This window comes from Rhinatrema bivittatum, chromosome 18 (genome assembly GCF_901001135.1).
Source record: "Rhinatrema bivittatum chromosome 18, aRhiBiv1.1, whole genome shotgun sequence".
NCBI lineage: Eukaryota > Metazoa > Chordata > Amphibia > Gymnophiona > Rhinatrematidae > Rhinatrema > Rhinatrema bivittatum.
Window position 1 is genome coordinate 58,000,556 of NC_042632.1, and position 13,169 is coordinate 58,013,724.

General features: G+C 43.7%; 1 protein-coding gene across 5 annotated transcripts in view; it reads left to right on the top strand.

Moving 5' to 3' along the window:
- The window catches only part of BRD8 (bromodomain containing 8), an 86,368-nt gene that overhangs the window by 35,556 nt on the left and 37,643 nt on the right, over positions 1–13,169 (top strand). For all 5 annotated transcript variants that reach the window (XM_029583309.1, XM_029583311.1, XM_029583312.1 and 2 more), the window contains exons 5-8: positions 591–713; positions 3,385–3,465; positions 3,814–3,878; positions 4,224–4,360. In XM_029583309.1, coding sequence (XP_029439169.1) covers positions 591–713; positions 3,385–3,465; positions 3,814–3,878; positions 4,224–4,360 — 406 coding nt within the window. The remainder of the gene's footprint in view (positions 1–590; positions 714–3,384; positions 3,466–3,813; positions 3,879–4,223; positions 4,361–13,169) is intronic.

Sequence of the window (13,169 nt, forward strand, 5' to 3'; positions counted from 1 at the left end):
TCTCTACATTACAACAAATCCCCACACATTAACTGAATCTAGTTCATACAAGTGACATTTTGCTGCACTCATACAGTGCATAGAGTTGGTCCATAAGACAATCCTTAGCATGTACAAAGGTGTCATATAGTACTCTAATTTTCCTTTTTTTTCAGTTTGATGACAGATTTCATGAACACGGCCAATGGGCAAGGAGGGTAGATAGCATGGGGCTTCTAGTGAAACCTTATTTATGAAATATTACTGAGGAGTATTCTAGGAACCCCTATACATCTTTGTATAGAGAAGGCTATAGAATAGAGATTTGAGAGGAGCAGCTACATTATGGAGGAACAGCTAAAGAGAGTTGGGTATTGGTTATGGGGAATAATTGGAGAGAGGTTTGAACAGTATAAATGGAGAGAAGAGGTAATGAATAATGGGTGGAGAGGTCTGAGCAGCAGTTTAACTTGATGGGTGAACAGATTTTAAAGCAGTATAAAAGTATGAGTGCAGGAGGAGAGATGATCTGCCAGAGCAAGGTTTAATGAAAAGGATTCACCTATCGAATTTCCACTAACCAGGTTCTTTCTACATCTCCTTATGTTCAGGCGGAAGCGAGGCGAGAAAGGGGAAGTGGTGGAAACAGTGGAGGATGTCATTGTACGCAAGTTAACAACGGAAAGAATTGAAGAACTAAAGAAGGCCATTAAGGAGACCCAGGAGAAGTACAGGTAGATTCTCATCTCTCAGCACATTTATGGCTTTGGTTTTCTATAGTGATGTAAAGGGCTGGGGAAAGGCTAGAAGTGGAAAAATTGAGAGTGGTTTTATTAAATTTTTTCTTTTATGATAAATCTGTTTTTATTTTTTAAAAAAACATACAATAATGAACATTACAATATATATATCTGATTACATACAGCATATTTTTGTAAAACTCTTATGTTCATTTTTCTCTTCCTAGTCCATTTAACTCCATCCCTTCTCTCAAAACCCAAAACCACCCCTCCATTATATTCCTCCCTCCCTCCCTCCCTCCCTGCACCAATGGAGTTCTTAAATAAAAATTCATTAAAGATCTTAACAAGTCCTTAATAAAGTATATTAAAAATCATCTGTTAGATATCTATACGATTAAGAAAAAGACTTTTTGAGTCATGTGGTAATGTTAGTATAAAGAGTAGCCAAATTGCATTTATTGCTCTTCTAGTTCTAATTGGCAGAGTGGTATTGGTCAGAGTTTCCATGGTTAATAGATTTATTATAGAAGAATGCCAATATATTATAGAAGGATTTTCTGATGTTATCCAATTTGTCAATATAGCTTTACAAGCCAACAAAAAAACCTTTATAATCCAGAGAATCGAGCTCTTATTTCCTTTGAAAGATTTTGGAATAATTCCAAAAAGTGCCACTAAAGATGAAAAAGGAATTTTAAATCCCACAACCATATTAGCAAAACGGTAAACTTTCTTCCAAAAAATTTGAATTATTGGACAGCTCCATAAAGAGTGACCCAAGTGCGCTGAAGCTCCTCCACATTTGATACATATATCTGAATTAGAAAAGGAAAACGTAAGCATGGGTGCCTAAATTCTTTAATTTGCAAAACATGTTTGCAAATGGAACAAGCCCCACAGCAAACTTGTCCCAATTCACCATCATTCATAATCATTGTCCTAGGTTTTTTCAACAAGTTCCCCAAATTTTTTAATTGCAAAAATTGGTTTTTCTGAGAATATGGCTGCCGAAGCAGTTGCTTAGATTAAGCAGTGTATTTTAAAACATTGGCAGATGTTGTCATCGGCAGCCATATTCTCAGAAAAACCAATTTTTGCAATTAAAAAATGTCAAAATTTGGGGAACTTGTTGAAAAAACCTAGGACAATGATTATGAATGATGGTGAATTGGGACAAGTTTGCTGTGGGGCTTGTTCCATTTGCAAACATGTTTTGCAAATTAAAGAATTTAGGCACCCATGCTTACGTTTTCCTTATAAATTATGTGGACGTTTTTCATGTGATTCCAGCGGGGTCATTAATATAATAACATGTCCGTGTAATTTGTTATACATCGGACAGACTTGCAGGATTATACGAGTACGTATGGTAGAACATCGTAGTAGAATTATGGCTGGTAAAGTATCCGCACCTCTCGTGGAACATTGGATACAAGTGAGACATACGATAGAAGATCTAAAGTTTTTTGTTTTGAAAAAAGTAGAATTGATGTCAGGAGGTGATTTGTCGACGGTGTTACATCGCATTGAACAACGTTTTATTTATCAATGGGGGACGGTGGCCCCAGGTGGACTAAACGGACCCATTGAATGGGAAGCTTATTTGTAAGAGGGATTGGAGTCATCTTTGAAGATCTCATGGGATTGGCTACAATTAAAAAAAAGTGGGAGGAGTTAGATATATATATATATATATAGATATAGTGGGGGTAATACGTCATGACGTTATTGGTGACACTTGAAGTTGGTCCGTTGAGTGAAAGCGTTTGCCGGGTTGAAGGTAAAAAGATTTTTTCAGAAATAAGTTAAGTTTTGGGTGATTTAGCTCTCTGAAATTAATGTGGTGATGGATGTTGGTCTTGTCAATAGCAGTGATTCGGTTAACCTTGATATATATATATATATCTTTTAGGAGAATATTAGAATTTATAAACAAAAAATGGTGGTGAAAAATTGACGGACTAGTTTATTGATAAAAAGGAGACAGGTAAGAGATTATATCAAGGTATGCAATATAAATAGAACACTTAGATGTGTTATTGAAACTGCCAAATGAGAATTGGATTTGTAAACTATATTAAAATTGGGATTTGGTTTTAATGGCTTATTGTAGGTTATAACCCATGATTCTGAAAAATATGTCCCTGAGGAAGCCCACATGTGTTGGGTGAAACAAGGATCCGTTGTTGGACCAGTTATACGGAGAGGATCAAGTTGTATGGAGATGAATCATGTATATGGAGGATCAGTTATATGAAGCCATAAGAATCATCATTTGAGAAGAACAAATATTGTACCCAGTTGTTAAATTTGGAAACCTTGTGAAGTACAGTGATTCTACTGAAAAATATTTTGAGGCACTTATGCACTTTTTTGTCTGTAAAAAAACATATTTATACAGTGTCTGTTGGGATGAGGGTTTTATGGTGTGAATGAGTGTGGTTGAGTGTTAATATTTTAAATGGTGTATTGATTTGTACAAGCAACAATAAAAAACAAATATTGAATATTTAATATTTCTCTATGTGTATGTACTAAAGTCTAATCTAGAGTAAATATTACAAATTTGTCCCGAGTTGTTGGTTTGCCATAAAGTATTATACAGCCATGACCCTAAAAGGCTTTCTTTTTCAACATTTTTGTAAACTTTTTTTTTATTTAGGAAACTGAAAAAGGAAGCAGAGCTGATCCAAACTGGCCACATGGATAGCAAGCTGGAGGAGCTCTGGAATGACATTGTAGGGTGGGTTATCCTGTAGTTATTATTATTACACTGTTAAACTCTGCTCCCTTGTGATGTGGGTTATTGTTACTGCACATTATGCTGCATATCCCATCTTTTTGAAGCTTCTCTTAAATCTTAGCTCCTAATTATATCCCACTTACAGCCTTTTTGAGTTTATCAATTTTTTTAAATGAAATGTCTAAAGTCTGTCTTGATTGATTGGATTACAAGTTGTAATGAGAGGACTGTATCATGTTCTTGTACAACGCTGAATATAGAAGTGACCTGTTGTACATCTTTGTGGTATTGGGATATACTAGGTGTTAAATCTATTTATAGTTTTATGTAGCTTTACTAACTTTATAGAAGGAAGAAATTGGAAGAAGAAGAAGCAGAGGTGAAGAAAAAGGCTACAGATGCTGCGTATCAAGGTAAGGGAGCATATGCAGTTGGTTGACGAGCAGCAAGTTATCCAGTATGTCAGAAAGCAGCAACAGAACTGTTTCTCCGGTCCTCCCTGCTGAGGGTATGGTCATAGATCACAGTGTGAGCACTGAAGAGAAATCCTGTCCCTATCGGGAGCTGCCCCAGAGCATCCAGAAAGGCACAGCAGCTACACCTTATAACTGAGTGCTTAGAAGTTCTGCTCCCCCTGGCAGAGAGCCAGGCCAGGTTCTTACCCCTCCATACTATTGCAGCACGTGCACATCCCAACAGAGCCTTGTCTGCATGATGGGGGATTTTGTTTCTTATCTGTATTTATTCCTCTCTTTCAGCTCGTCAGGCAGCTAAGAATGCCCCACGGAGGCCATCGGCGCTCACAAGTCGCTCTCCAGCTGGCTCCTTGTCTCCAGGAGGAGATTATAGTTTGGGGGAGATGTCTCAAACTAACACAGAGGAGGGAAGCTCTGGGGTAGCTGCATGTTTTCAATATCCTTCTTTTCAAGACATTTTATTTAAATCCATATGCTGGGTATTCGTAAAAATGTGCATAGATGTCTCATAAACGTAGGTATTCTGACAGTTTGAGTTGATGTGCAGTGGGCTGCCAGCTCATCTTTTGTACAGTATGAAATCTCCATGTATCAGTTACTGTGCTCACACTAAGACTGACAGCAATTTCAACGTGAATTATTCTGAAGAGCACTGTGTACACTGAGGGAGTAGTGTAAGCTTTAAGTGAGTAATGGCACTGTAGGGTGTGTGTGTGCACAGTGAAATACGATGCCAGAGGAGTCCAAGAACTGGAATAATGTAACAAACCATGCAATATTATTACACTTAGAAGTCATCTTGTACCAACCAGCCCACAGACTGCTTTGTGCTCTTTGTTCCGCCTTTTGAGTTGAACTTCCAGTGAGACTTCAGCACATTGGATCAGATCACTGCGTAATCCAGCATCCTCTCTCCTGACAGTGGCCAGTCCAGGTCATTTCCTAATGGGGAACTCCATTTCATATTGCTCGTTCCCATAAGAGGTGGCAAACCTAATATCTACCTAGCTAATAGTAGCCTTGACCACCATCCTCCAGCAACAGATTCCACAGATTAATTATATGTAGCCTGCAAACACACTTTCTTAAAATTGATTTTAAATCTGTTAGCAGTTTCATAGAAATTTAAAAGTAGAAAAAGACCATACAGCCTATCTAGTCTGCCCATCCACCCAAACTAATTCAGCTGTAGAGTTCCCTATTGCTTCCTCAGAGTTCTCATATCTTTATCTCACACTTTCTTAAATTCAGATGCTGTTCTCGTCCCATCCTCCTCCACTGGGAGGCCATTCCATGCATCCACCACCCTCTCTAAAGAAATATTTCCTTAGATTACTCTTCAGTCTACCCCCTTTCAATTTCATCCCATGACCCCCCTCATTTTACAGCTTCCTTTCCGTTGAGAGGCTCTGGAGAAAGGAGTCATGGGATGAGGGTGAAAGGGGGTAGACTGAAGAGTAATCTAAGGAAATATTTCTTTCCCTGTATGTACCCTTCCAGCAGATGGAGACAGAGAAAAACTTGAAGAGCACCCCCTCTTAATCCGGTGTGCCACCTGCGTCTCTTCAGTATTTCTCTGTCTCCAGCAGATGGAGATGGTGCAAAACCTGCAGTCTTGAACTTAAAAAAAAAAAAGGAAAAGAGGTTTTTTTTTTGTTTTTTGGTTTTTTCTCCTTGGCAGATCAAGCAGGACAACAAAGTTAATCCTCCCAGGGGGGGTTGGCAATTCCTGGTGGGACCATCCCCCCTGATAGCAGGTAATACCCAGAGCTGGGGTTGGATACCCTGCCTGCTCCTTCATTCCGTGAGGCACTAGGGGTGAATACCAGTGAGGGTTCCCCTTAAAAAAGAAAAAAAAAAGACGGGCTCTTTCTTTTCTTGTTCTGCCGCAGCGACTGCGCGTTCGGAGGCAGTGCCTGTGCTTTTGGCTCCCAAACTCTGTTGTCGCTTGCTTCTTTTTCGCCGGCCATGCTGCATGCTTCATGGTGTGCGGCCTGCGAGGAGCCAGCATCGTGGTTCTCCCGCGCAGGCCTATGTTCCTGGTGCTTCCCCGACAGGGACAGGACATCAGACACCAACAGGGGAACAGCAGCTAAGTCCCATGGGGCGGGCGAACGGCCAGAGAGGCTGAGCAAGGGAACGGCGGCCATTTCGAGTTCGTTTGCTGCCACATCAGATGGACCAGCTGGGGAAGGGGATCTCCCACCTCCCCTTTGTCCTGCTGATTTGAGCCCTGGGAGCCCTCAGGACTCGTTTCTGGATGACTTTGATGATGACTCCAAACCCCTGGTAGGGGATGTTTGGGGTCAACCAGCCTTTACCGCAGATTTTGTGATTTTGATGCACAAAGCTTCTGGCAAGCCAGTCTCAGTGAGGCGGGGCATCAGTGCGCAGGCCGACGGACTGTCCTCCACCCTCGAAGGTCCCCAGGTGGCTGGAGGAAGATCCGGGGTCCCTGTGAACCTCCTCAGGGGGACTCTGGCTCCGTAGAATGTCCAGGATCTGATACTTCCGCACTGCCCCCCTTACCGGGCTAGATCAGGGTGAAGAACCAGAGAAGGCCTTGCCATTGGATGGTGACGATCCGAGGGTCATGCGCTTATTTCAGAGGGATGAGCGTGACCAACTAATTCCACATGTCCTAGCCGAGTTGGGAATTTCACTGCCTCAGGATGCCCCAGGCCAGGACATGGTAGACCCTTTCTGGCTGGGTTTCAGGGTCCTGCTATGACATTCCCCTTTCATCCTATGTTCCAACAACTGATGCTTTGTGAGTGGGATACTCCGGAATCTGGCCTGCGAGTGGGACGAGCTATGGACAAGCTCTATCCGCTGTCTGAGGACTCCTTGGAACTCCTGAAGGTTCCTAAGGAGGTTCCTTGGAACTCCTGAAGGTTCCGAAGGTTCCGCTTCGGTGTCGGCTGTCACCAGAAGGACGACTATTCGGTGGTAGGAGTGATGGCTCTTAAGGATCTTCAGAACAGAAAGCTCGAGGTCCACCTCAAAAGAATCTCCGAGGTGTCAGCCCTTGGTATTAGGGCTGCTGTCTGCAGCAGTCTTATGCAGTGAGTGAGCCTGAGGGTGGGTTCAACAACTCCTCAAAAGATCTCTCTCCTCAGGAGTCAGAGCAGGTGGAGTGGTTTCAGCCAGACAGCTTTTGTGGCTACGCAACTGGTCTGCCAATGTTTCTTCCAAGTTTCAACTGGAGGTGCTCCCCTTCAAGGGCAGGTTCCTGTTTGGGGAGGATCTGGAGCAACCGATAAAGTCCTTAGGGGAGAATAAGGTGCAAAAGCTCCCTGAGGACAAGCCTAGGGGACCTAAAAGTTTTCTTCCTCCCGCTCTCGCTTTCGGGGTCAGAGGCATTTCCGTCAGAGTAGGGTGCCCCCCTGGGACGGAGACAATCATCAGGGAGATCTCAATCTTGGTATCACTCCTATTGGGGACATAGACCGAATTGTGACGGAATCAATCAGGAGTCTTCGGGACCCAAATCCTCTCAATGAGATTTGGGTTCCTCTGTTCCAGTCATAGGTGGACGGTTGTCCCTGTTTTACAAGGAGTGGGTCAAAATAATGTCGGACCAAACATAGAATACGGCTACGCTTTAGAATTTGCTCGGCCTCTGTGAGACCTGTTTCTGATCTCTCCCTGCGGGTCATCTGTAAAGAAACAGATTGTGAATCAGACCCTTCGCCGGCTATTCCTCCAGACGAGTGCAGGACTGGGAGATACTCCATCTGTTTTGTGGTGCCCAAAAAGGAAGGTTCTTTCCGTCCAATCCTGGATCTCAAGAAGATGAACAAAGCTCTCAAAGTGCCACATTTTTGGATGGAAACCCCTGCGCTCAGTCATTGCGGCGGTGCGCGGCAGTGAGTTCTTGGCTTCCCTGGATCTCACGGAAGCATATCTGCACATCGGGACCTGCAAGAAGCATCAAAGATTTCTCTGGTTCATGGTCCTCTGGAGGCATTTTCAGTTCAGTGCCCTACCGTTTGGTTTGGTGACCGCTTCCCGCACCTTCACCAAGGTGTGATGATGGTGATGGCAGCAGCTGTCAGGTGGGAGGGAGTACTGGTTCAACCATACCTAGACAACTGGCTCATTCGAGCGAAATTGGAGGACCTTTGCAGGCTGGCGATACACAGTCTTACACCACCTTTGTTCCCTTGGATTGGTCATCAGTCAGTCCAAGAGCCATCTGCTTCCTTCCCAGGTCTTGAACTTCTTGGGAGCACGATTCGATGCCTGAGTCGTCAAAATCTTCCTCAAGGAGGACCGGATAACCAAACTGACGTCACAAGTTCAACATCTTCTGTCAACGCCGGTCCCCAGGGTCTGGGATTACTTGCAGGTTCTTGGCTCCATGGCGTCCACTCTGGTATTGATCCCTTGGGCATTTGCTCATATGAGGCCTTTGCAGAGAGCATTGCTTTCCTGCTGGGATCCAATGTCTGAGGAATTCCAGGTTCCCTTTCACTCACAGAGTCCGCCAGGTCAATATATTTATAAATGATCTGGAAAGAAATACGACGAGTGAGGTAATCAAATTTGCAGAGTAGTTAAATCACAAACAGATTATGATAAATTGCAGGAAGACCTTCTGAGATTGGAAAATTGGGCATCGAAATGGCAGATGAAATGTAATGTGGATAAGTGCAAGGTGATGCATATAGGGAAAAATAACCCATGCTATAGTTACACAATGTTAGATTCCATATTAGGTACTACCACCCAAGAAAGAGATCTAGGCGTCATAGTGGATAACACATTGAAATCGTCGGCTCAGTGTGCTGCGGCAGTCAAAAAGGCAAACAGAATGTTGGGAATTATTAGAAAGGGAATGGTGAATAAAATGGAAAATGTCATAATGCCTCTGTATCGCTCCATGGTGAGACTGCACCTTGAATACTGTGTACAATTCTGGTCGCCTCATCTCAAAAAAAGATATAATTGCGATGGAGAAGGTACAGAGAAGGACGACCAAAATAAGGGGAATGGAACAGCTCCCCTATGAGGAAAGACTAAAGAGGTTAGGACTTTTCAGCTTGGAGAAGAGATGACTGAGGGGGGATATGATAGAGGTGTTTAAAATCATGAGAGGTCTAGAACAGGTAGATGTGAATAGGTTATTTACTCTTTCGGATAATAGACTAGGGGGCAATCCATGAAGTTAGCATGTGGCACATTTAAAACTAATCGGAGAGAGTTCTTTTTCACTCAACGCACAATTAAACTCTGGAATTTGTTGCCAGAGGATGTGATTAGTGCAATTAGTGTAGCTATGTTTTAAAAAGGATTGGATAAGTTCTTGGAGAAGTTCATTTCCTGCTATTAATTAAGTTGACTTAGAAAATAGCCACTGCTATTACTAGCAACAGTAACATGGAATAGTTTTTGGGTTCTTGCCAGGTTCTTATGGCCTGGATTGGCCACTGTTGGAAACAGGATGCTGGGCTTGCTGGACCCTTGGTCTGACCCAGTATGGCATGTTCTTATGTTAGGTCCAGTCTTGGTTTGTCCTTGAGGTCACCAATGCCTTTCGGGTTTCTGATCATCTTTTTGTTCTGTGGAGTGGTGCTAAGGAAGGACGTAAAGCGTCTAAAGCTACCATTACCCAGTGGTTGAAAGAGGCTATCGCTTCTGCATATATTTGCCGCGGGCGGCCTGTTCCGGAAGGTTTAAAAACTCATTGGATCCAGTCACAAGCTGCTTCCTGGGCAGAGAGCCAGTTGGTATCGCTGCAAGAAATCTGCAGAGCTGCGACTTGGAAGTCTCTGCATAATTTTGCGAGACACTGTTTGGACTTCCAGGCACCGGACGTCAACTGATTTGGGATCAACATCTACCAGATCACCTGGATCATGCTGCAAATCCTTAGAATCAGATTTCCCCCTTTCCCAGTAGGATGGCTAAGATCCAAACCTCTGGCCGGAGACTCTTTAGACCTCATTGGGTTCCACTGCAATTTCTGACTCGCAGCCATTTACCCCTTGCATCTTTCCTGGCCAAATAGGCCGTGGGCGGAGTAAAACAAAATCCATGGAGAATTCCTCCCCATCATTACCCTCACAATCTGGTGCCTCCAGGATTTCGTCCCCCTGATCCTCAACCCCAGACTACACTGCCAGAGACAAAAATGTGTCTGTGTGGGGGCGGGGGGGTAGAATGTCGAAGCTCCCAAGAAGGCACCTGCTTCCTGCCATGTGCAGCCCTCCTGCCTGTCATGGCAAAATCTCCCCTGGAGGCCTCTGTGACAGGACCCTGGGCTTGGGTAACTCTCCTGTCAGCTGCCAGTCCCAAGAAGGCTCCCTCCTCCCCCCCCCCGCAGCACAGTCGATACAAAATGTGACTGAATTAAGCCATGAACAGCCGACACCATAGGCCCGACAAGGTTTGTCGAGCTCCAAAGTCAGTACCATTAGGGAGCACACGCTGCACAGTCTGCCGTGCCAAACTCAGCTCAGTGACTGCCCCGAAATCAATGCGGTACCACTCACCAACTCTTCTATCCCCTGCCTTAGGATGGCAGGACTTGCGCTGCAAACTCCCTTCCTTCTTATTTTTTATTTTTACAGGTAGGCAAAAAACAAACAGAGGAAAAGTTTTACTTCCCTATTGCTGACTGAAGACCTCAGGGGAAGGAGGAAACCAGGACCCCTGGCTTTCCTACCTCTGGATGCTGCGGGCTAAAGCCGAACAGGATTGCCAACCCCCCGTTCAACCTGAGGGATGGCCCACAAAGGAACCTAACCTCAGGGAGCGTCTCCTCTAATCTTTTCCTAATTTCTTCTCCTTCTCTAATCTTATTTTTTGCACCTGTACCATCTGCTGGACATGGAGAAATTCCGAAGGACTGCAGGTGGCACTCTCAGTTAAGTAGCAATGCCTGAAAAGCTTTTTAGTTCTCTTCCTTCATCTGCTGGTAGGGATGCAAAACCCACTTGTCTGGACTGATGTGGGATATCAACAGAAAATGCAGCTTTCAAGATTTTTTTCCATTTTTTTCCTATTTGTTTATACAGGCATTTAATGTTTTACTTACCTTGGAGTTTTGTCCATGGAGTGTCCTCTTGTTTCACTATTTGAAAGGGTAAAATAACTGTCCTTTTATTTATCTATTCTATCCCACTCATGATTTTATAAAAGTCAGTCATATTCTCTCTTCTCAAAGCTTAAAAATCCTAACCTACAGTATATAGCCTATCATCATAGGGGAGCCATTCCCTTTAAAACTGTTCTCGCACTTCTAGGCACCTTTTGTATGACTTTTTTTGAGATTAGATGATCAAAACTGCACACTGTACTCAAGGTGCAGTTGAACTATGGATTGATACTGCGATATTAAGAGATTCTTAGTTTCAATCTGTTCCTTTCTGAATAATTCCTAACATTCTATTTGGGATTTTTATCTTTTACCGCCATCGCACACTGAGCTGAGGGTTTGTGAATTGTTCACAAGGACTCTAAGGTCCTTAACCTTCCCCTAAGACTTACATCTTCAGCCTAGCTTCCTGAACTCCCAATGAAGGACTTTTTTAAACTCATCTGGATCTTGAAACTATTCTCTAATGGTTTTTCTTATGTTGGATCCCAATGCTACATTAATTGCAAATTCTGATTCGATTGTGAGCTGTTCTTATTTTTATCACAGCAACCATTTACCAATCTGGCAGTTGTTTGGCTGCCTTTTGACCTTTTTTTTTTTACTTGTGGAATATGTTTTATCTGGGCTTCCAAAATTATTTAAAATTGACATCTTCATGCCCAGTGCAGACTTTTAACCTTCACAACTGCTTTGTATAGGTTCCTTCTAACTTATTTCTGCTGCTACTCCTTGTGACCTTGGGCAATCAGGTACAAACTTAGGGCCTGACTTACTAAGGCTTTTCTCCCATTCTCAGGCTGATACAGAAAAACGTACACCTGGGCTTTCTGGGCGCACGATACTGTATAAGGGGTAAAAATAGCGCGTCGAAAACGCAAGGCCTGTCTATGAGAAAAATATTGAGCAAATTAAGCCCTTAGATTGTGAGACCCCTAGGGATAGAGAAATACATACAATACCTGAATATAATCTGCTTTGAAGTGTTTAAAAGGCAGAATATAAATAGTTCCCTGTACGTACCTGGATCATTCCAGACTCCTGGGTTTATGCATCCGTGCCAGAAGATGGAGACAGAGAAAGTTTAACTGACACTGCTTGATAAGCACTGGTGCCACCTGCAGTTCCCCAGTATTTCTGTATTTCTCTGTCTCCAGCAGATGGTGGCTGGTGAATTCACCTGCAGTTTCTGGTGATTTTTTTTTTTTTTGGTCTTTTTTCTTTTTCCCTTTTTCTCAGGAGCATTTCTCCCAGGGCTCGGGTTCCCTGGGGGAACTTTTCCCTGTTTGCTTGAGGTGGACAGGCTGGATGTTGGTGACCTTTTTGTACGCTCGCTCCGGCTCCCATCCGTGGTCCAGATCCCTCCCTTCACGAGGCCACCTAGGTGGCTTTTCAGCTTGGGGCAGCTGCTTTTGGTTTTTTAGGGCGCGCTCTCCTTGCTTTCAGGGGAGTCTGGATGATGCGCTGCCGGTGGATTTATTTTATTTTTATTTATTTAGCATTTTTATATACCGACTTTCCAATAACAGAATTACTGATCAATTCGGTTTACATTCTAAACAATAACATTGACAAGTAAATGTCTTACAATGAACAGGTCGATATAACTTGTTTAGTTTATTTATTTATTTTTTATATTTATTTAGTTTGATTTAGCTCAGTCAGGGGGCACTGGGCCTACGGGGTCTGCTCCCTGCAGTTTCTCCCCGGAATTTATTTTACTGCTCCACTGCACTTTTTTGGCACAGCAGAAGGGTCTGACCTTCAGCTGGGGGGGAATGGCCCCTCCTCCCTCCCTCCCCAGCCGTTCAGGCGTCTGGGTGTGGCTCTGTTCGATCGCGAGGTACTTTGGGTTCTGGGGGGCCCTCGGAGACTCCTGGGGATACAGGGCTCCCCTTGGAGGGGGGTTCTGGGACGGATGACCCAGATGTTGCGGGCCTGGATGCTGCAGATACAGATCTGGGGGCTGATGTGGCTGGTATGCTAGTGTCCAGGGATGATCCCAAGATTCTTCGTTTGTTTCATCTGGAGGAATTGGCCCTCTTAATTCTGCCGGTCCTCGAGGAGCTTGGGTTTGAAGCTTCCTCAGTCTGATTCGGACCTAGATGGGGTGGGCCCAGTTCTGG